Source organism: Gavialis gangeticus, unplaced genomic scaffold (assembly GCF_001723915.1).
Source record: "Gavialis gangeticus isolate Ggan-Ray unplaced genomic scaffold, GavGan_comp1, whole genome shotgun sequence".
Taxonomy (NCBI): domain Eukaryota; kingdom Metazoa; phylum Chordata; order Crocodylia; family Gavialidae; genus Gavialis; species Gavialis gangeticus.
Window position 1 is genome coordinate 1367181 of NW_017729023.1, and position 23640 is coordinate 1390820.

Consider the following 23640-nt stretch of genomic DNA (forward strand, 5'->3'; position numbering starts at 1 on the left):
TCTATATTTTTTAGGGGCCTCACAGGCCAGATAGAATGGCCTGGCGGGCCGCATCCAGCCCCCGGGCTGCATTTTGCCCACCCCCGATATATACAATATATGTGTGTGTGTGTGTTTGTGTGTGCATGCATGTGTGTGTGTGTGTGTGTGTGTGTGTGTGTGTGTGTGTGTGTGTGTGTGTGTGTTTACAGGCCAAACTCTTGGCATGCAAAATAGATAGTATGGCTTTTTACACTCAGCCTCTCATTCAGAAGAACAACCCTATATAGAAAGGGCACCTACACACATATTTAAGTCTTATTGAAATTAATGGGAATTAAGTACATGCTTTAAAATGTGCTTAAGAGCTTTTATGAATTGGGGTGGGTAAGCACGTCAGCGCAACTGCTGCTGTGCAGATGGGCTTTGCCTCTTTAAGAGCACTTCCAAAAGTCTGCACAGTAGTCCATGAGCAAGCTTGGGTTCCAGCAACCTTGCTGTCTGGCTTTGTTCACTTGGGAGCCCATCAGCCAGTCCCCATAACCTAAAAAAAAAATCATTAGTTGAAACAAACAAGTAAGACAAATCTTTAGCCCTTTCCCAGACTGTAAGAGCAACCCTTTAGTTCTGGCCTTTCCTAGATGAAAGCTTTCCTGGGTTTTAGTCTTCTTCTAGCCAACAAATACTCCTTCCCAGCTCAAGCTGCTTGTTCGTTCTTCCCTTGGGTTTGTAATGGTTTGCTAATCATCCACAGCTTGGCTTCTACTGCAGGGCTGTCTGCCTTCCTTTAAAGGGCCAGACCACCCTGTTACAAGGCCTAAGAAAAGTGAAATCATGTCTTGATGGAGGCATCTCACCTTATCTGCCTGAAGAAACTGAATGAATTAAATGACTCCTAGGCTGTATGGTTTTTGCAGCACACCAAGTTGTTCTGTGTGGTCATGAATTTATTCTGGCTTTGCTTACTGCTGAAAATCGTCAGCTGAAAATGACAGAAGAATTGGGAGTGTCTGCTTAAAATGTATTATGTGCAATTGTATAATGTACATAAAGAAGGGACTCACTGACCTCTACTGACATTATATAAAAGTAAAAATGCAGAAAAAACAAAACCTACAGGAAAAACTCAGTCTAGGGTCCACTGCCAAAAAAATGAAGTAGAGCTTTATGCACCAAACTTTAATGTCCTTGAACAATCAAAAGAACAACACCCTTATTGCATTGCTGCTTTGTACTTCCTTTCTTTAAGTATGTTGAAACCTAATAATGAAAAGTGTTACATGAAATAGTATGGGTTTTCTGAGGCTTACTTTCAGATTTTGAAATATAATTTTTATTCAAGTCCAGCATCTAATTTAAGAGGAAGAGAAGGGGAAAAGGGATGCTGCTCATACACAGTTGAGTTGCAGGCATTGAGGTGCTTGGTACTGTCAACAGTCAAATTCATTTTACAGACAGAGTTTCCCATTCAAGATAATCTGAAAGGTGTTTTATAAAATAGCTGGTAGAACTAATGTTACTGAAAGAGAGTAACTTCCCTTTTCTAGTCCCTTGGACTTTCCCAGAGATACAGAACATATTATTTCTGTACCCCATTTCTTTGCCTTCAGTGACCTTAGTCTAAAAGTCAGAATGTTAAAATTACTTCTGAATTTAATCTCCTGTGCAAAACAAGATGCTATATTGGCCAGTAAAATTTCTACATTCAATACACAGGCAAAATGCTGTAGTAATGTTTGTATCTTCTGAGATATGTATAATATATACTGAACTAAAACAAATCCTCCTTTTCTGAGTTTCTGACTTGACTCTGCTAAATAAACCTCCCCCCGCCCCAATTCTTTGCAGTGTTTGAGTAATAATAACTTTTGCAAGCACATACAGGGGTGGAACCTTTTTTCTTCCTTCTATACATTGGTATATTTTTTAAAACATTGGCACAACCACTTATTTCTTAACCTTGAAGTAGTGACCTACTGGGGTGTTACTTTTGTGTAATATTGACACAAAAGTCAGTAGCTAGATTTTATAAGTATATCTTCATTTCTTAGTACCTTACAGGATGGTTTTGTTTTTGTTAATGTTTTCTTTTTGGTGGAGGAGGTGCTGATGAGACCTCTTATGAAACCTGATTCAGAGTAAAAGAAAAATAACAACAACAACAACAACGCTGCCCTGTAAGGTGACTGATGTTTAATATGTTTGCCTAATTAACTTCTGGCTAAGATTTCTAACCCATTAAGTAGCTAGTTAGTATATGTTTCGAATAAACACATCTGGTCCTGCAATGAGTGAAGGTTCTGCCTGTGTGTGGGTGACAGATGTGGCAGTCATTTCCCCAGTTCTCTCTTTTAAATAATTAACAACACACTGGTGGAGAAGCCCTAGACAGACAGTCTCAAAGCCAGCTGTATAGTCTCAGAGCTGTATCTGTGGACCTGTGCCTCATCTCATTAGCCTGCTCCATCTATTGCATTCCCTCTTTGGTATTTCAACAATTACGTGTTGTCCTAAGAAACATTCTTTTAAATAACTTTGGACTCTTGGCTTCTGGTCTGAAAGGCAGCAGGGAAGGAGGGAATATATATTAGGCCACCCATGGGGCAGATAGGCCTGAATTCACAAGCTTTGCAGATTGATTCCTTGTACTAAAGAAAAGGCATTTGAACTAGTCCCACCCAGATGTTTCATTATTTGGAGTTGCTGAGTTGAGTTTGGAAACAACCTTCTTCTGGAAGAGGCAGCAGCTTGTGTTAGCATATTTCTTTGTTTGATACATGGCTACCCACTCTGGAACAGCTGGAAATTCTTATCAATTACAGCTAAGAGCAAAACGTGTATGTATGTGTAATTCACTCACACTCGCACACACACACTCGCGTGCGCACACACACACACACATGCACACACACACACACACACACACACACACACACACACACACACACACACACACACACACACACACACACACACACACACACACACACGATTAGTCCTGCCCAGCAAATATTTTCATTTTTCATATGTGTTTTTTCTGAAGTTGTTTGCCAATAACTGGGGAGGTTGTTGGGGGTGGGGGAGCGATCACTTTCCAGTTTATTTAATTTATATATGTTGCAATAGGCTGATTTGCATAAAAATGACTGCTTAAAATAAGACTTAAATTCATGCTGCCCAAAGGGCATGGTAAGATTTATTCTTACCTTTGGAGGTCCACGAACTCTGATCGTTCCAGGGCCACATCATAATGGTTAACATGCAGCTGTCATTAGTGCTAGTGATATGGGCTCAGTCTGTGACCTTTGTTTTGTAAGACATTAACAATAGCACAGCTGCCCCTGCATAGTTGAGATCTCAAACCTGCAATTTGGCAAGAAGAACAGAACAAATTGGATAAATATACATAAACACATTGTGAAGGGAGGGAAAACAGAACAGAATGAACCAGTGCCTCATCCTACAACTTGTTTGATAGGGATGATTTAAGTAGGCATATGGTATAGTTAAATGTGCTTTCAAAAACATTGGCCTGATTCTTCAAGCAAATATGAAATAAATAGCTAAATAAAAATGAAGCTGATACAGTATCATTAGCTCTCTCAAAAGAGACGTGAATGCTTTTGGAAGTATGTATGAGTAAGGTGTTGTGTGTGAATGACGAGCAGACTTATATTTCTACAAAGAAAGTGTAATTAACTTATTTTTAAGCTTGCACGTTTCTTTTTCCTTTAACACATGCATTTTCAGTTCAACAATACCATCACCATCAATGCATGGATTAAAGTGCTGAAAATCACACTGCAGTACACATCCTTCACAGTGACCTTTCAATGCTACATTATTTAGGAACTTAATGACAATTGTAAGTTAAAATTAGTCTTTATATTTCATCATTCCATACACCAGATGGAGAGAGAATACAAAGATTATATTTTCAGACTTTCTTAACGTATTAAAAAAGCCTAATATATATTTAAATGATGATACTTAAAAAATCAGATCAGTGATACAGCAGACAGTACGTGTTGATATAATAGACAAATACATACATGCAAGCTATTTTATATGTATAATGATAAACCTGTTAGATAACTAACTGGTGAACAAAGTTCTCTGTAGTATTAATGGGTGAAGCTTATTTAGAGCTGCACTAGTTAACATGAGCAGAAAACCTGACCCCAATATATTTAAGAGTCTGGAGTTAAGATTGTGTGTTTATCTTAGTATATTTTTATTTATTTTTTCCAGCCTAACAAGAGGGCTGAAGATCAGAGGCAAGAGAAAGCTAGTGTTTTTTACTAGGCTTACTTCTGGAGTGTCTGTTTTAAATGATACTATTTTGAACACACCTCACTTTTTCATAGGCTGGAAGAGTAAGCTTTGTGACGAATATACTATAAGTTCAGAGGCTGAGTCTCAAGAGCCGGATGAAATTTGTCATTGTGGCTTGAGGACTGTTGAATCATAGAGGTGCTGATAAGTGCTCTCTGAGAGGCACTCAGCATTTCTTATCCTGCTCTGAACTACTGCACTGCTGTTCAATTTCTTTTGCTTTGCTAGATGAGTTAAGTTTACCTAGCCTGAGAGTGGTTTGTTTGTTTTTTTTAATTTCTGGGTCTAAGTTTGCTCACAGAAGAAAACTCGTCGTTAACTTCAGTGTGAGCTATTGAATGCTCAGTGCCTTTGCATACTAGGCCACTTATTTATTCTTTCAAGAGTGGGTAAGCATCTATTTTTTAAAATCTTTGCAGCATGCCTTATCTCATGTTGTGTATTGAAAACCTACTCATTCACTTTTCTCACACAAAGGAGCTAAATACAAGTCAATAATTGGCAAGGTGTCAAGGCAGGAGGTGGCTCCCTTGGCAGCAATCTATGTGCTTCCTTATGACAAGCAGGTGTTGTGCCATGCTGAAGGGAGATGGTGTCAACCTTCACTGATAATGGATCTGTCACTTTTGTGCTGGTCCTCACTGTCCATCAAGGACAAAGGCTTCATTCCTAGGTTGTAGAGCAGTGTTTCCTTGCTGCCAACAACTTAAGGCGAAGGGATGTTTTAGTTGTTCTCTTCATCCTTTCCTGGTATCACAGGCAACCTTGCTGTTTACCAGTAATCCCATTCAGAAATGTCTCAAGCTCTGTTTTCAAACCAGGTAGATTTTTTTGCTTCTACTATTCCTCACTGAAGGCCAGAATCTCCTTCTGCTGGTCAGAAACTTTCTTCTAATTTGCATCCTAAATTTATTCATGGCCAGTTTATATCTAATTGTTCTTGTGCCAACACTTCTCTTTACTTTAAATTACACTTTTCCCTTCCACATATTATTCAGTGGAGACCGTTCAGACTAACCAGACTGTCCGGCACCTGCAGTGCTTCTGCTTTCTGGGCTCCTGCAGGTGCTTTCAGAGGCACTGTCATCATTATTGGCATCCATCGGCTTGGCACATGACTTCATCACCAGTGCCTTACCAGCTTTTTTCCTTGTTGGCCATCTCTGTAGTATGTGACCGCAGAGGACAAAAAAGAAAAAAAAAATATTTGAGTTCAAGCTTTGAAATTCTTATAAAAATACTTTGGGAATTTTGAATTGGAAGGCTGTGCAAGTTTACCACTCTAGAAGCAGTAGTACTGGGGTGAATGTCTACTATAAATATTAACTTAGGAAATATTTTCAAAACACATTTGGTTTGATGAGATTAGATTATAATGGGAAATATTCACAGATGGAAACATCTTCAATGACTTGTGTAGGCATACTGGCTGTTAAGACATATGGATCTTATGTTAAGATCACTAGTAATTTCTAATGCAGTCCTTCACTTTCCTCAATAGGGCACACATTGTTCCCAGTGCATTAGGAAAGACTGCGTGAGCAGAACTAAGTGCTTAATATTATGCAGTGGCCATAGTATTTGGAGCTGAATTAATAGACTAATTTAACATAATAATGACATTGCATAGCATGGTACTGCAGTTTCCCATGATTCCATGAGATCAGAGCTATTGCACTTCTGTCTTTCAATTCCGTGTCTTAAGTTCACAGTGCTGCCAGGCAGTGAAATATTTTAAGACCCTTTATACTTCTACTAATTCCATACAGAAAATACAAGACGAATATGCAGTACATCACAGGCTGTAGAGGGATTTTGATGCTGTGACTCTAATACGGAGTTGTAAGGCACCTGCATTTTGGTATAGCTTTATGTGCTGCTAAACAAAGAGGATTAAGAAAAGACTGAATTTTGTTTTTATTTCCTTAAAAAATAAAATAACTGGCTTTGCATATGGGATTGGTAATCTTGTTTTGGGGAAAAATACAATATTAATTTTTATAACCACTGCATTATCAAGAATCTGAGCAAACATATCACAGTTGTAGAATATTAACCATCTGTGGTGCCGATTGTGTTCGCTATTGAGTAACACAAATTTTCCAGGCACAGGTGGCCCTGGGCACAGTAGACCCATACCAGAGTTCTGGCGTGTTCTGAAACACAGCTCTGTGGAGCTCGTTGTGTCCTGCTGCAGCTAAAGCTTCTGCTAAAATATGATTGCATGGTCCTCTAAACCAGTCTTACCTGGGTCAGAGGAAGGCAACAAGAGAAGTATCTGCCACATTAAAGCTGCAGAAGCAATTTGTGGAGCATTTTTTGCCTTCAAGGAGCTGTGGAAATACAGTATTTCTCTCTCTGCTTCCCTCCATTTCTCTTGAGAGTCAGTCTGCTTTTGAGAGGCTCTGTTCTTCAAATATTACTTTTTGTCCCTTACTTCATGAATCATATCTGTGCAGCACCTTCTTTCATTGGGATCAAGATCTATCCGTATTTGCTGAATGGTAAGGACTCTCTCTATCTTAAATGTTGTCATCCATAACACAAAAAGGGAAATTTGTGGCATCTGTGTGGGGATTTACGTGTTAATGTTTCTCTGAACCATTGAAGATGATTGCCAACATTTTCAAACTTGGCTGTCTAAAGTTAGGCATCTGAAGCCATATTGTGACTCAGGACTAAGAATGGCTTTGTAATAAGCACTGGTTAAGGAATAACACTCTGTACTTCCCAGGGGACATGTCTATATGCAATTAATGTGAAGTAATAATGTGAAACATCAGAGTTTATTGCCATTTGAACATGCACCCAGAAATGAAGCATGCTGAGTTGGGGTGGACCAGCCCTGGCTGGCAGGGGATCTGGTGGGGGTCAGCTTGCCGGCCCGGGGCTTCTCACCCCAGCTCTATATGCTATGGAGGGGCTGGCTGGGGCACAATGGTGCTTCAGTGCAGGGCTACCTGGCAGGCAGCCCACACAATAAAGTACCTTCTTGCCCCAGCCAGTTGGGGCAGTGTCTATACCTGCTCTGTGGTAGAGTTTTTTGCTCTGTAGCAAGATGGTATTTGTATTTACAAGTAGTATCATGCTATGGAGTTAATTAGTTTACTCCAGTCTAATAAGGGTGCATGTGTAGCTGCTGAGACATTTTACTGTGCAGCTAATTAGTCTACTGCACAGTAAACATCTTGTGTAGATGCACCCAGAGGGTCATAATGTGGTGTCAGGCCCCCCATGGGCTTCAGGGGAAAGTAATCTACTCAAGGCTTATAGGTTAACACTGATTACGGCCCTCTTTGTGCCAGGGCTAGTGTTTGATACATTGAGGCTAAGTTCAGACAATAAAAAAGTCAGGGGCTGAATTGATTCAATATTTTCAGGTTAGTCTAAATTGTGTAGATTGAACTGAGAAGCAAATGAGCAGACATTCACTTTGATTCTGGAAATGCAGCCACTTGCCTGTAGTGGCTAAGGCCGTAAGCTGGGGAAGGCTAGTGTATACCTCCCTGCTTTGCTAGACCAGACAGCTTGGGCCAAAGCTAGCCCACCTACACTGAGGGAAGGTTTGCAGGGGAGTTGCAAAGCATCTTGGTATGCTGGGGGACTGAGTTAACTTGAATCTGGAAGGGTTCTGGGACAGAAGTTCGATAAAGCAATTTAACCTAACTCAGTTAAGTCTGATACTACATCCATCCAGGTTTATTGTAAACCAGTTTTGGCCATTTTGAAAGCAGTTTATGTGCACTGAATTTCTGCTGTGTTGTAAATTTGAACTGGTTTCTGATTACTTTTAATGATTTATGTGTCATGTCGGTCTCTAGCCTGAGCAGTGGACCAAAGTCTCCATCCGCTTGTTCCAGATTGCTTAGCTTGCTGGCTTTGGCAGCAGGCAGTGGGAGGTGGGGTGTTGCTCTATGAGGAGCGCCTCAGGAATTGCAAGCAAATAGGCAAATGAATAAAAACTAAACCCTGTTATTACAATAGGAGGGAAACCCATTTACCTGGGCTGGCTGCTGCTTGTTAAGGGGACAGACCACTTTATTAACACCACTTCTCACCCACATCTGTCAGCCTTTGTAGAGAAGATAATCATAGCTCCACCAAGGCTGCTTTTCTTTAGTATTAAAAACCTGCAAGATGGTTCACTTTTGCAGAGAAGTCAAGAAGTGCCTGAACACGCTTACTCCTCTTTGTTGGCTTGTTACAAAGGTCACTGTTATTCCCATCAGCGTCTAAATAACTGGTCTGATTCTCATAGGTTTTGAACACCCATGTACTGTAAAGACTTTAGTGAAAGGAGTCCACTTTTCTGAAAATCAGCCCACTAATTCAGATACCAAAGTAGGCTTAGGTACTCAGTTAAGCCACTCAAGTTGGAACATTTCAATCTGTAATTTTTTTTCATCGAGCTGGTTTTACATAGACATAAGAAAGAATGTTTCCTCTGTAAAAAAGTGACTTCTAACTAGTCAAAGGACATCAAATGTGACTATAGAAGGCAGTGTTAGTAAGAAACAATCTTCCAAACTGATACATAAAATGTGTATTTAAAAAAAACCCAGAAAACAAAAAACCTGTTTTTTACACTAGGGAAAAAATATTTTGTTCATATGTTAATGGAGAGAAGTGTAGAGGAGGAGGTAGTGGCAGAGTATGCAACTGATGAGTTTCTTTGTACTAGGGCTATTTTTTGTGCCAAGTGTTATTTACTAAGGTATGTCCTTGTTCTGAAGTTGGATGCACCTAGATGGATTTTATGTTACCATAAATTTGAATGTAGGATTAAGAACATAATATTGACCTAGATCAATACTTCGTCCATTCCATATCTGTTCATAGGTAAAAATCTGTGGGCAATGTTAACATACCTATTCAGTCCCATTTACATCCCTCTAACAATGTAAAGCAGCTAAAAAAAAAAGGACCGTGGCTATAATTTATTTTCACTTTATAATCACAGATTGTCAGAATGGTGTGACTTGGGGGGTGGAGAGGGCTGGGGCAGGGATGTCGTTTTGTAATAGAGAAAAATGGATGCATGTGCTGAATATTATTTTATTTTACCATTGTATTTATTTGCTCTATAATCCACCCTTTCCAAGAGATGCTCAGGACAGTCTAAAATGGGAGAAGAGAATGACTTATAAAATAAGAAAAGGGCTTATGGAACTAGAGAGAACATATGATAGAAACCTCCTAAACAATTTTTCAGCCTAGCTTTTCATTGCTAAATGCCTGCTCAAATAGGAGGGTCCTACAGTGCTTTCAAAAGATACCTAGGCTTGGGCTCTGGCAGGTTTCAAGAAGGAGGGCATTCAGAGCTGAGGAGCAACTGATGAGAACAACTTCCTATACTTTGTGCCAAGTGGGCTTGGCACATTTATGGTCTTTGCAGGAGGTGGTTCTCAGCTGACCTTAGGGATCATGATGGGTCGTAAGGTGAAGGTAGTCCCTTAGGCCCCGGACAGATGTTACACTTGCAATGTGACTAACCTGTTGATTGTGCCATAACTAGTAACCAGCCATTTGCTCAGACAGTTAATGGCATGACAAAATGTGAACCCAGACACAAAAATATGCCACAAAATATTTGAAATATTTTTATAGATGGGTTCCATTGCACCTTAAATCAAACTTGTGGAAAGGTAGCTGATTTTTGGTTTCAGTCCTGGGATGGAGCTAGTTTGAGACTCTCAAAGCTGGGACCCAACAACTGATTATTGGTTCTGGCCCTGGGACTGCATGGTTTGTGCTGGGATGTGGGTACCTGGCTCCTCAACTTGCTGGTGCAAAGGGAGTCCAGGATCATGATGGCATGAAAGGTTGTGTGGTTGTTGGGATCAGATTCCATTGCACCATTAAATGAATGTGTGCCAGGGGCATTATCTGTTCCTAATATCAACATGCCGAGAGTTCAGTACCTGTCTCAGAAAATAACATTTGGTTTCATGCATAAGAAGATTTTGGTAAAACTCTTCAGGTGCTGTTGATATATAACCATCTAATCTATACACATGCATACACAGTGCATTCTTGATTTACCAGTATCAAATCTGGACTAAAATGACATGCTCTTTACTGATGTATAGTTGAAACAAATTTCACTCTATTAATGCATAAGTCCACAATTTTTTTTCCTAAGGCTGTGAACAGGATTTTAGCTATTTTAATGCCGGCACTTGATTCCAAAATATCTTTAGTCACCATAATTTTAATAACTTTTTGAGCAGTTGCCAGTTTAATTTTCAGTGCGTGAAAATTGGAGGTAAATTATTTATTACTTGCAGCAAATGGCTTTCACAATTTTATTTAATTTTTTCATCTTTTTTAATGGATCATAAAATGGCAATCTTTTATTGGATACTCATAAAGTAAGGAGCAAATGAATACTTTGCAAATAGGTTACTGTGGATTGAAATGTCAGCTGTATTTCATAGAGTATGAAATTCCTTAGACCAGAGCTGTACTGACATATGGCAGTAGGCCATATTCCTCTTCTGTAACAATAAAACAGCACTGGACATAAAGAACAGGAAGAGTGGGGACTGTTAGGACTTGTTTGACATCCATTTTTGGTTAATTTTTTTATCATAGTGGTCACTGAAGTTTCAAATGGTAAAACATGTTCTATTATAATCTCATATTTTCAGTTGGGCATCAATACCTGAAAATAAAAGAGAAAAGAAATTTCATGGATGGCCGCTGGCTGGAAAGTGACATTTTAAAGAAAAGTACAAGTAAAATACCACCAGTTATTTTTAGGTATGGGAGGTGAAAAATTACATGTTATAGTATTGTAGAACACTAACCACAAAACTCTAATCTACTGGAAAACTTTTATATACTAGAACTAAAAGTGATATTTAGACTGTGGTGGATACATATACCAGTTAATTGTATATAAACAGTGGCTCAAGTTTAAGTGCCTGAAGTCCCATGGGCTTGTGTTGAGGGGGAGTTGACTAGACAAGCATAGAATTGCTAGGGAAGGGCATTGTGGGAAGATTGGGAATGGTTGCTGTTGAGTCCTCAAGCTACATATAATAGGAACAAGCTTGAAGGGACTCTAATAGCTCTTCCTTAAGCCTCAGGTGGCTCATTCCAGCTGCTGCACCAGACAGCAAGAAGCCAGCAGTATTTGGAGGAAATCAGCCCTTGAAATCTGAGCTCAGAACCAGCGAATCTCAGTTGTCTGTTTATTAACTCTTGCTACTGCTTCTCTCCTACGTGTATAAAACACAATAAAACACATACAGGATGTTTAATGCATTTTGGACCTGTCATTATAGGGGGCAAATGAAGGCCATTGTTATGTTGCTACAGCAACCTCATTATTTCTGTTTCCTGAGTCTTTGTGGTTTATAATGGGAATTGACCCAAGAATGAAAATTTTGTTTCTCTGCAACTTGTAAGTTTTGAGGATTTGTTTTTATTCACATTGGAAATGTGTGCCACCTTAGGAAGAGGTGTTGTGAGTGTAGTCTGGTAGTTAGGGCAGCATCCTAGGATGCATGAGCAGATTTAAATAAGAGAGTTCTACTCTTATTCAGGCAGGACAGCAGCTTGAATGCAGGCTTCATATATTCCAAATTAGTGAGTGCCCTAACAATTAAATGATAGAGTGCTCCCCTATGCCTGCTCCACCCTGTCTTGTCTTCTCTGTGAAAAACATTTCTGCACAGGCTTTGATGAAACAGTGCATTTTGCGAGAACTTTATTTCACCTAAAATGTTCTGACTGGCTCAATTTTTGATGTTACATTAATGTAATCTTAACACTGTTGTTACTGCAGTCACTTATAGGGACTGTGGGACAGATCAACTATGTGCTTAAGTGGATTAGATCCATTGAAGTCAGTGAAGTTATACTGATTTACACCAGTTGAAGACCTGACTCACTTTTGGTCTCCTATTTATGATTGAATGAATTTTGTGGGTTTTTTTATATGCCGTTTGGCAACTGTATGGTAATTTATGCAGTGGTCTGTTCAGAAGTTTCTCATCCATTTTGCTTTGGTTCGTATTTGGTAAATACTTACAACTTTAGCTCAGGGGTATTTGGCTTGAGCAAAAGAGAGATTCCAAATGTCTGGGAAGAAATTTTAACTGTGCTGAAGTATGTAACTTGGATCAATGAATGGGTAACAGCGCGCATCAGAAATACACAGCATCCTTTTTAAAGGATGCAACATTCTTAAAGGGACTTCACAGCTAGTCAACTGGATATACTTAGATGTCTTAAAGTTTTGAAAATGCTAGATCAAACCACTTCCTAGAGTGTTTGTAAAGCAGTTAGCATGTTGTGGGCAGTGTTTTAAAGAAGCAAATAAATAATCACTTGAAGATCGATGCATCTGTGTAGATTTACAAAACCACTTTGCCCTAGCAACCAAATATTTGTTGTGTGCAGATGTTTTTAGAGCAGCTCTAAAGATTGGTTCCAGGCAGTTTGAAGTCTAAAATACATTTAGGTTTTAGTCATGCAGTCTGTCCAAGGAAAGAAACAGTTCATATTATCAGTCTGTGGCTGAGATTCTCAAAAATAACCAATTACTTAGGGTGTCCAACTTTAGACCCTTTTGAAAAGGGCCTAATCTGAAAATTAGCAATCAGAAATCAAGGCACCTAAAATCACTACCCACTTTCAAAAGTCACAGTAATTTTTTAAAAGCATATTATGGTGCATTATTAGTGTTTAAATCTATGTTATAAGCTAAGATGTTATTTTTTTAAAACACTTACTAATAGATGGTGAATGTTAATATATTTCTAAATCTCTTTTTTTTTTTTTCTTGAGTATTTGGGAAAGTAGGGTGTTTAAGATGTGGGAAATATTTAAAGGATTCCTAGTATCACCATGGACTGGCAGTTTATGGACATACCTCCAGGAATTTTTTTACTTTAAATTTAAAGACTTTATTTAGTTCAAGTGAAGTACAGAGTGCCCACAATACATAGGTACTAAGAAATCAAAATAAATAAACTATTTCTCATATCCCCCAGACATGACAATTTCAGGAAAGAAATGATTTTTGTATCTTGACATGTTCATCGTTTTGAGGATGAGATAATTATCTGTATGAGTTCACTCTATAGCTTCTGGAACTAAAAGAACATGATCAACTCCTATGAAAATCTCAAATGGCTTCTCCCTGCAGCTGTATATCAAAATGGAAGCTGATATAGAAATTGGTTGTCCTTAGTTTATTATATTTGAGTTGATAGTTGATGTGTTCAGTGAGCCTGTTGCTTGAGATTTTTGTCACAATATTTGACAGCCAAAGGTTGGGGGAACATGCAATCTGATAATACCAGCTTGGCAAATGGCACAAGGGACCTAAATCTGCTCTTGCTGATATCAGCGGGAGTTTTTACCTTTGGGTCTGATTCTCACTTAGACATATGGGTATTCTATATATGTTTTAAGAGTGGTGTAAGGCGGTCTTAATATTTCAGTGGGAGCAGAATTACCACATTTACTCAAATCAAAGTCAACCCTGAATTTAAGACAGCCCCCCAACAATCGGATTCTATACATGCAAAATTTATAAATATGTTATAATTTTCGGGGGATAGAAGCTAATTATTGAGGGTTGCTTAAAATTTGCCCCCTTCAACCCACTACACAGCTACAGTAGGGAAAATAGTAGCTGGGGGGGGAGAGGGCGGTGGTCAGATGGCTAGGGTGGTCTGATGGCTCTCTTGCCCTTTGCCCCACCATTCTTCCCCCTTGCAGGCTTCCTGCCACCAGCACCTACCCACCCACACCCAGATCCCCACAGTCTGTCCCCTCCTTGCTCCCTTTACTGTCAGATGTTGATGGGCTCTGCTCCCTCCTGGAACACAGTACATGGAAGCTCAGTCCTTGCTGGGCCGTACAGCAGTGTTGGTGCTGCTGACTTGCCAGGCAGGGACAGGGTTTTCATGTGCTCTGTGGCCACAAGGGAACCCGACCTGCGGCTAAGCCAAGCCACGTCTGACAATGAGGTGGTGAGGGTGGGCAGAAGCTGGAGGGGCCAGGAGGCTGCTGTGGGTCTGACTCTGGCCCTGACCTGGGCTTAGGGCCAAAGTCAGAGTGCAGCAGCTGCCTACCCCCTCCCCCTCTCCCCCCTGCTCTGCTTTATATACAAATCTAAGACTAGGGGCTTCCCCCCATGCTGATGGGGGAGCACCTCATCTTAGATTCAAGTAAGTATGATAAATCCTAATTACAGTGAAAGTAGCTTCATCAGTGTTGGTTCCACAAAAAAGGGATGATTTTTATTTAATAACTCATTTTCCCACTTCTGTACATTAAGTGTTTTCTCATATGCAGTATGACTGGTGCAGGTGGTGGTATGCAGCACAGTGTTCTGAAACCATGGCTGGATGCCTGAAGTTCCAGAGTTGTTCCTGTGACACTGGCTTATTAACACAAAACAGAACTTCAATTGTAATTAACTAAACTGTACAAGCCTACTATGTTTCAGCATAGATGTACCAGGTCCCAGCTAGGAAAACATGCCTGAGGGACAGCATTAATATAGAAGCCAAAAAAACTTCTGCTAGAAAAAATAATGAAATGCCTCAGGAGAAATACAAATATCTGGCCCCTCCAACTTCTGGCAAATTAAAAAATATTCAACACCACACCATGGAATGATTCTATATAAAGAATAGGGGGAAAATACTAATAGTTGCCTGTGGCCTCAAGCACTAAACAATGAAAACATCCTTTCTCAGTAGCAGTGGGACGTATAGGGTGTTGGGTAGTCTTAACTTAACGGCTGGAGTTTTCAGAGAAATCTAAAAATATTATGCTTAATGAGTTGATGAAACTGTCTCTCTATGTGTGGTGCTAGAACAACCTCAACTTAGGTGCATCAGCTAATAGTTCACTCTTTCAGGATGTGCTACCAAAGGCAGCTAGTTCTTCTTGCTTCTCCAGAGGAGTAAATGAACATGTATGATGTGAGGAGTCTGGGAGCAGAATGGGGAGATTGGGATAGTAAGTGTTACAATGGGCTGCGAAAAGGTGGAGTTCTGCTCTGTTATGTGTATCCTATATCAGGGAGCCTTGCATTGTGATGTTTGGAATACAGCAATAAAAGTGAATGAATTACTATGTAAGTAAGCATTCCTAGGAGTTAGTCATTCTGCAGACCTAATGGAGAATATGTCCCTAAAAAGTTCAGTTGCTTGCATAGCTGCTGATGTGTTTTATTTTCCAGTAGCCCAGCTGAAAAAGAAAGGAGAGAAAAAAAAAAGAGGAGAACCTGAATACACAACTGACCTTTCAGTTACTACAGCTGGCAGTGGCATTCAGTCACTGAGACATTTTCCATTTTTGTTTTATATGTTTTGGACTGCCGGTAGCACATTGAACAAGTCAACTAACTGCCAGAAAGGAACGGAAGATGATGAAATAGTGTTAGAAAGTTTTACTGCCCTGATGTATACAAAGCACTTCAGTAGAAAGGCCAGTGTTGCCAAGTACCAGGAGGGAACTACCAAGATGGAAAAACCTGTAATTCCTACAGATTGTCTTTCATGTCCACATTTTGAAAATAAGCAAAATGAGTGATAGGAAGAATGAGCAACTAAAACTGGTTTGAATTTTCACCCATAACTTGGTACGGTGCAGTGAAAATGATAATTGCAGTCTGTTGGCCAGATTCAGCCATTCTCATTCAGTGGTGAGGCCAAAATTCTGTTTGCCTCAGTGAGCACTTTACCCAACAAAGGACTGTGGGATTGGCTCAAATTGTAGAGAAGGGCTGAGAGAGCACCAAAAATATAATTTTTAACAAATTTCAGGTATCACTGGAGATAAAAAAACAAAACAAAACAACCCCCCCCCCCAAAAAAAAACCCTGTTTCCATGTGTATATTATAATGCAAGGTCTCTGATTTTTAAAACCTAATATTTTGCATCTAAAATTCATATTACTTCATGAATGGCCTTTGAAAATTGATCACTGTAGCTACAATGGGTTCTTATTTTAACACTACTTTAAACCAACCTGTGAACCCCTTGCTTATGGCCCCACTGGTATAGATACTGAAGTTCATTAACCCCTGTTACAGGATGTTGTTCCCTGGGTTAAACCCTGACCTCAGTGAAGAAAATGAAAATTGTGCTATTGAATTAAATGGAGCCAAGTTTTCATTTTAAATATTAGAATAAAATAATTGCTCCTTTACAGATTTCTGTGCCCCTAATTCTGAATGGGAGGTAGAGATTCATTGTATTTTTAAAAAAATCAAACAAAAGAAATTATAATGCGTGTAGAATAAACTATTTTAGAAATGTCATCATTTGAAACAAAAAAAAATGATAACTTCAGAAACTGGTATCGGCATTGTGTTTACTTCATATTGTAACTTCATGTCTGAAATAGGGATAAGCCAACTACCATCTTCTTTGAAGTAGAGGTTTTCTCGGTCTCTTTTGCAAATGTATGTATAAGAATCCAACATCAACCTGAAAGTGATCTTTTATCAAATTGATTTACTCCTGAAGATTGGAGATGTTGATTTGATTTCTTCTTACCGGCCTGAATCCTGAGTTTGCTTGATTAGGTACATTCTCACTGAAGCGGTGTCTTTTGATAAGAACTGTCACTATACTACTAGCTGATGTGCTGTAAGTAATTACAATATACTTGATTTTCTTTCAGAATAAGACTACTTGAGAGTACTTATATAATGCTGCATATGATCAAGGCGCTATCCCAACAAATAAACAGAAACTCTTTGTAAAGCAGACAGATTAAATGTTTTTATCCCTATTTTAGTCATTTTAACCTGATGCTGAGAGGTGAAATGGTTTGCTCAAAATCACAAAACAAACCACTGGCAGCAGAACTTGGAGTGCAGGGCACAGTAAGGTCTGGAAAAATAAAGCAGCAAAGCCTCCATGAATTAACTACCTATTCTTATTACTGCTACAAGAAATCTTTGTAAAATGTGAAGGGACAAATCATCTTTTATGTTCATGAAACAGTTGAAGTGAATGTATTTTCTTGGGTGTAGCTAAGGGAAGAACTTCCTGGAGTGTTTATGTTCTGTAGCACATGTTTACTGTGCGACTCATGCTTAAAGTAGGCAAACAAGAAAAGAGGAAAAAATGAAAATGTGAGGGATTATCTTTTCTCTTTGAATGTGTTTCAGTTAAAATTACAAGCCATAAAAGATCCTGTGCAATTAATTCATATTAGTACTTGTGGGTTGAATTCTTCTCTCAATTATGCTTGTGAACCATCTTTAACCTAATAGAGTTAAAGGGGTATAAAAGCACTTGATCCAGAACCCGTTGAAGTCAGTGAAAATAATTTCTATGGACATGCTTGTACCCATGCAAGGCAGTACCCCTCGAAGCAGTGTAGCATTCTCAGGCTAATTGGGGCATCTTTGAGCAAAGCTAATTAGACTGGATGTAGCAGGCTACATTGTTTCCAGTCCGGGAAGTTGTGTATATGGAGCAGTGGAGAATATTTTAGCATGGCATTGCTTGGCACAGTAAGTAAGTACTATAGATGTTCCGTTGACTTCAGGAGCCTTTGGCTCAGTGACCAGGGCTAGGGACAGAAAGTACACACAAACCGATTTAAGTGATCAGAAACTGGTCTAAATCTGTAACAGAACAGAAGCTCAGTGCACATAAACCAGTTTCAAAATGGCTGAAACTGGTTTGAGATAAACCTGGCTGAATGTAGTATCAAACTTAACTGATTTGGGTCAAACCTTTTTATGAAACTTCTGTCCCAGACCCTGGAGAGCAAACTTTGATTGTGTGTGTTAAGGTCAACGCTCATGTTATGATGTGCAAAATCTAATCCTATTTAGCTGAATAGTTAGGGTGCAATCCTAGCTCACTGACAACAGTTGACAGTTTGCCTTTGATTTAATTGGGAGCCATGATTTCACCTTTAAGGTTTGTTCTTAAAAGTTAATCACAGGTTTAAATACAATAGTGAATCAAGGCCTTGGCTCCTATAAACTTATACAAACCTAAACAAAGTGCAGATTTGGTTTTGAGACCAGAATGCAGATCTTGTTGGAAATCCTTACAGGATTTCTCATTAAACTCTTAGGACGCTTAAGATGCTTAATGCATGGAAAACTAATTCTACTGTGCTTTCGTGTGGCTGAGAAAAACCGTACTAATGTTCTAATGCATGGTAGATTTAGTCTAATGCGCATTGCCGTTACTTAAAAAGCATTCATCTGCACTAATGCGCAGTGGCATTCATCTGCACTGTGCATTAAGTTAGTACCTTTTATTACAGTTACTAACTTAATCCATAGTAATTATGGTGCATTAATGAACATGTAGATGTGCCCTTAGTGTATTTTTGAACAGGTTAGAAATATTATAAGAAGAAGAACGTATTTCAGTGCTTTCTTTTCTGCATGTATCTAGAACTGGAAAGAATTGTCAGAACAAAATTAAAAGTACAAAAAACTGGAAAGGTACAAACAACAACAAAAAAGTTAACCATACTTCTTAATGTCTTGACTCATGGGTTTATGCTTTTCTTAGGAAAAGGATAGTGTGTGTAAGGTGGGAGAGAGGGGGATGAAGGAGTCCTCCTTTTTGGAAGTTCAAGTTTTATTTTTTCTTTACTAGTTTAACCATTCCAGTTTATAAAGAAACTGAAGGTTTTTCCTTTCACTTGGCAGCACAGTTCATAAAACAGACCGCTTAAAATACGTTTCTGTAATAGAAAGAACTTAATACAATTTTCCTAAAACCTGAAACAAATCCGCTAAAATAGCTTCAAACTCAACAGCAACTAAAATGCTTGTGCCAGTACAAAAAAAATGACATAAGTGGTATACATGACTAATCATGCTATCTACATTTTTATTTAATTATATCCATGATTTTAAGAACTGTCTGAATCATGTGAATCGGAGCCAGAGAAGCTGAAGAGTTGTCTTCTATTTAATATTCACCATGTGTTGTTTTCTTCTAGGCTTAATTTGAAAAATGTAAACCATTTACCACGTGCATTGCTATGATATTTATACACTATTTATAGAAAGCCTTGACCACTTATAATTAGCCAGCATTTTTAGCTATGCTGGCTACATATTACTAAAGACATTTGTATTGAACAGAGATAACGGTGTTGTTTTTATTGGCGATTTTTAATTTGTTTCAGAACATTGTGTGGTTTTTTTTTTTTTTTTGGGGGGTGTGGAGTGATTAATACTTGTAGATAGCTCTCTTGCTCAAGGATATCTAACTGGGATTCAAATACTGACCGTTCCTATATGGGTAGTTAATTATTAAGAGACTCACTTTACATTCAGATAAACTAAGGCAAAGGTAAGTTAACCCAAAGCACCATGCTTGATTCTCTAATCTGGGCAGCTAACTCCATATTAGCTGAATGGCTAAACGTGTGAGCTAACTAAAAGCAGATGCACTATGGAATTTTCTAAGAACTGTGCATGCTTTTGGTTTTGTGACTTCTGATGCACTGTGGCACTATGTGGCCTTGCAGAAGTGCCATACTGGGTCAAACCACTGGTCCATCTAACTCAGTATCCTGTTTCTAACAGTGGCAGGAAAGGATGCTTTAGAGCAGTGGCTGTTAACTGGCAGCATATGTGCCACAAGTGGCACAGGCGGCCTTTGTCTGTGGCATGTGGCAGATTGGGGATGAAACTGGCAGCACAGTGGTAGATAGGGTAGGGATAATAAAACAGAGCAGAAGATTGGGTGGGGGAAGGGGTTTGGCAGGCACTTGGGGAGAGGGCAGGGCTTAATATTTGCCATGCATGCCAGAAAGGTTGGCCTCCACTGCTTTAATGGGAGAGTATTGAATTGAGTACAGCTAGAGTGATCTACCTCCTGTTCATTACCATCTCTGGAATCCACTGTCGTTGGTTTGGAGATGCCTCCAACCAGAGGATACAGCTCTGACTGATCTTTGTAATAGCTATTAATAGATCTAATGTCCATGCTTTTTGTTTAATCCATTTTTAACCTGGCTGTACTATCTGCTTCTACAACCTCTTGTGGTAATGAGTTCCACAAGTTAACTATGCACTGCTGTTAAAAAAGTACTTACTCACGTTAGTTTTAATTGTGTCTGACTGAATTTCAGTGGGTGCCCCCTACTTTTAATACTCTAGGTCTTGATGGAAAATAGTTGTCTTTTAACTTTGTCCAGGCCCTTTTTCCAGACCCTAGGTGTACCACACTTCTTGCTTTATTTTAAGCAAGAGTGACTGATGGAAAATTCCTTCCTGCTATGTATAGCTTTTCTGATTTATTTACTTGTGATTTTTTTTATTGTTATTATTTCCAGAATAATGGAAGTTCAAGTGAGTTTGAATGGACAGTCTTTCTTCACTGACTCATTAACAATTACTGCTTCAGAATGTGTAAGTAAAAGATGGACATAATTTAATGTGGACTGTGGAAATTTTGATACTTGTATAGATAACCTTATCCTCACATAACCTTGTGCGTGTGAAAATCTTAAAGAAGAGCTATAGCTCTTCAATAATATGTTAAAAAACGGAACTGTAAAACTACATTTAAATGTAGGGATATATAATAATATCTCCTAAGTCCCCATTCTAAATAAATGTAGATTCTTTGTCATATAGAAATTCAGTGCTCCCAAAGAAACTTCAGCTGACTGTCTGTCCTTGATGAACTGAATGCTAATGAACAGACTTTTCTGCAGTTATAATATGTCAAATGATTCATTTAACGTTTCCTGTTAAAAGTGGCAGACAACAGTATGTTTAGTTAGCATTCTGCTGTGCATGAGTGTATGCTGAAAGAACTTTTCCATATATATTATGTTAAATTTCCAAATAATATACAAATCACATGTTTTGCCTGGCATGATTAAATGGATGACCTTGTCTCCTGACAATAGGGGTGCTCAGTCCCTAGCCTGTGGATTGGATCTGGCTCTGCTCATTAGACTGGGCATACAGGGCAGTGCAGGAGCTGATCTGGGAGCATGGGGCTGGATAAGGGTGGGACAGGGCCCCAGAACTCAATCCCAGCATGTGGGACCAGGCAAGGACAGTGTGGGTCCCCAGAGCCTGATCCTAGTGTGCAGAGAAGGATACTAGGTGGTTTGGGGCCCTGGAGCTCAATCCTAGTAGGCAGAGCTGGGTGGAGGTGGCTTAGGGCCTTTGGGTCAGCCCTGTACCACTCATCTGGCCTGTGGGGCCAAAAGGTTGACTGGCAGTGCTCTGTAATATATATACAGGGTTTCCTTTTTTCATCACCATTGCTTCTTTTGAAAATTTCTTCAGAAATTGCTGAAGTTAGATTCTCTACAGAAAATCTAATTGTAAAGGGGAAACCAGGGAAATCCCCCTCTTCCTCCAGCCAATCTTTTTGCTGCTTCTAAATGTTTCGTACCCTGTCAGTCAGGAAATGGAATTAAGTTTCCCATATGTGCAGTGCTTATCAGTCTGCATTATTATTTCCTCAATATGTTGCGATGCATTATAGTTGCTACAATGTGCAACTATAGCTTTGAGGCCACTGGGTGGCTTCCACCTCTGTAGGGACCTGCCCTCCAGAGCAGGTATAAATACAACTACATCAAAAGAGACATTTGTGATATAGTCATTCACTGATCTAGTTACAACATCCAGGGGGAAGATCTGGAGAGGGGTTGTGCTGGTGCAGTTGCACACCCCTTTGATTCTTGGTCACTGCCTGGCAGTGACCATGACACCTCTATACTGGCAGCACTGAGGGAGTAAATTGACTTCATAGCTCATTATAATCTACTTGATTCCTTCTGAACTCTTGATTCTGTAGGTGCTAATGACCCTCTTTCCTTTTCTGCAATTCTGCTGTCTGTTAGCTGCTCCTAGTAATGTAGTTCCCATTTCATAGTCCTACAGATTTTTTTTTCACTCTAACGAGAAACATTAATCAGGTATGGAAATGTTAACTCAGGTGAACATTAGCTCAGATGTAGAAATAACTTTCAGTGTGCTATCCAGATGCTTTAGGAAGCTTGATTTTTGTTTTGTTTTGTTTTATGAATACAAACAAGAGACGTACCTTTAATATATGTTGTGTTATATGATGATCAGGGATCTGGGTTTTCCATTTCCCATGAAAAAATGTGGATTTTCCCCTTTAAAGTGAGAAACCATGAATGTCCCTTGTAGGTTGGCAGAGCAGCTAACAGACAGCAGAATTACAGAAAAAGAGAGAGGGTCATTAACACCTACAGAATGAAGAGTTCAGAAAGAATCAAGTAGATTATAATGAGCTACAAAGTCAATTTTCTCCCTCACTGCTGCCAGAATAGAGGTTACTTGGGGCTGTGAGGAGCTGGGGAGGGCGATGGGAGGTAGAAGGCACCACATGCATGTATGCATTGACACACATGTCGTTGGCAGTACAGCCAGGCAGGGTGGTGGTAGCCGCCCTGGCAGCTGGATAAAGATAAATTTGTGGGACTGGGCGAGGGGGTAGTTGGAGGGCCAGGGCTTGGGGACCATCTGGGTACAGTCCAGGCATGCCCATTGGTAATGTGTCAGGGCAGCATAGCCTCCCCAGATTTCTTCATGGACAGCAGGGCATGGGGCTGCATCCTGGCTGGACTACCACTGGGTAGGGGCTGCCTCTGCAGTCCGGCAGTCGGGACCCAGCGTGGAAGGGCAAAGCGGGGCAGGGAGACTCAGTTTTGCTGCTGCCACTGATGGGAGCTCCTCACCAGCTGTACCACCAAGGTGATGTGCCCTGCCCGCCCAGCAGGTGGTGCCTTACCATGGCAGTGTGGTTGGCACGGGGCTCCCAGTGGCAGTAGCAGCATCAAGTCTCCCTGCTCCATGCTGCCCTCCCATGCCAGATCCCACCTGCTGGACTGTGGATGCACCCAGCGGGAGGGCAGCAGGGCTGGGAGCCCTGAGCCCCACAGTGGGCAGCCCACATCCTCCTCCCACCCTCACTCTCCACGGGATCTGCTCAGCTCCACTCTGGCCATGTCAGCCACAGGCAGGAGAGGGGAGACAAGGCCAGGCTCCGTGCTTCTCCCTCCACCCCAACTACAGCAGCTGCTGCCTTTCACATGTGGTAGCTGGGGCTCAGGTGCTGCTGGCTGGCTGTGGCTGGCACCCACAAGGGCAGAGAGTAGGTTCTGGGCAGGATGCAGCCTCTGGGTCCTGTAGCCCTGGTAGCTGGGGACCTGCTCTGGCGGGGTGGGGGGTGGGGGAAGGTGCTGCAGGTTGGAAATGAGGCACCAGTGGTGGGGGGGGCTGTAGGTTGGGAGTAAGGGGCACTGGCAGGGTACGGGGGCTGTGGGTTGGGGGGGGGAGGGACTGGGGGGGGGGGGGGGCGGGG

General features: G+C 40.3%; 1 protein-coding gene across 2 annotated transcripts in view; it reads left to right on the forward strand.

Annotated features, from left to right (window-relative positions):
* The window catches only part of ANTXR2 (anthrax toxin receptor 2), a 237466-nt gene that overhangs the window by 106459 nt on the left and 107367 nt on the right, over positions 1-23640 (forward strand). For both annotated transcript variants that reach the window (XM_019516734.1, XM_019516735.1), the window contains exon 10: positions 20618-20693. In XM_019516734.1, coding sequence (XP_019372279.1) covers positions 20618-20693 — 76 coding nt within the window. The remainder of the gene's footprint in view (positions 1-20617; positions 20694-23640) is intronic.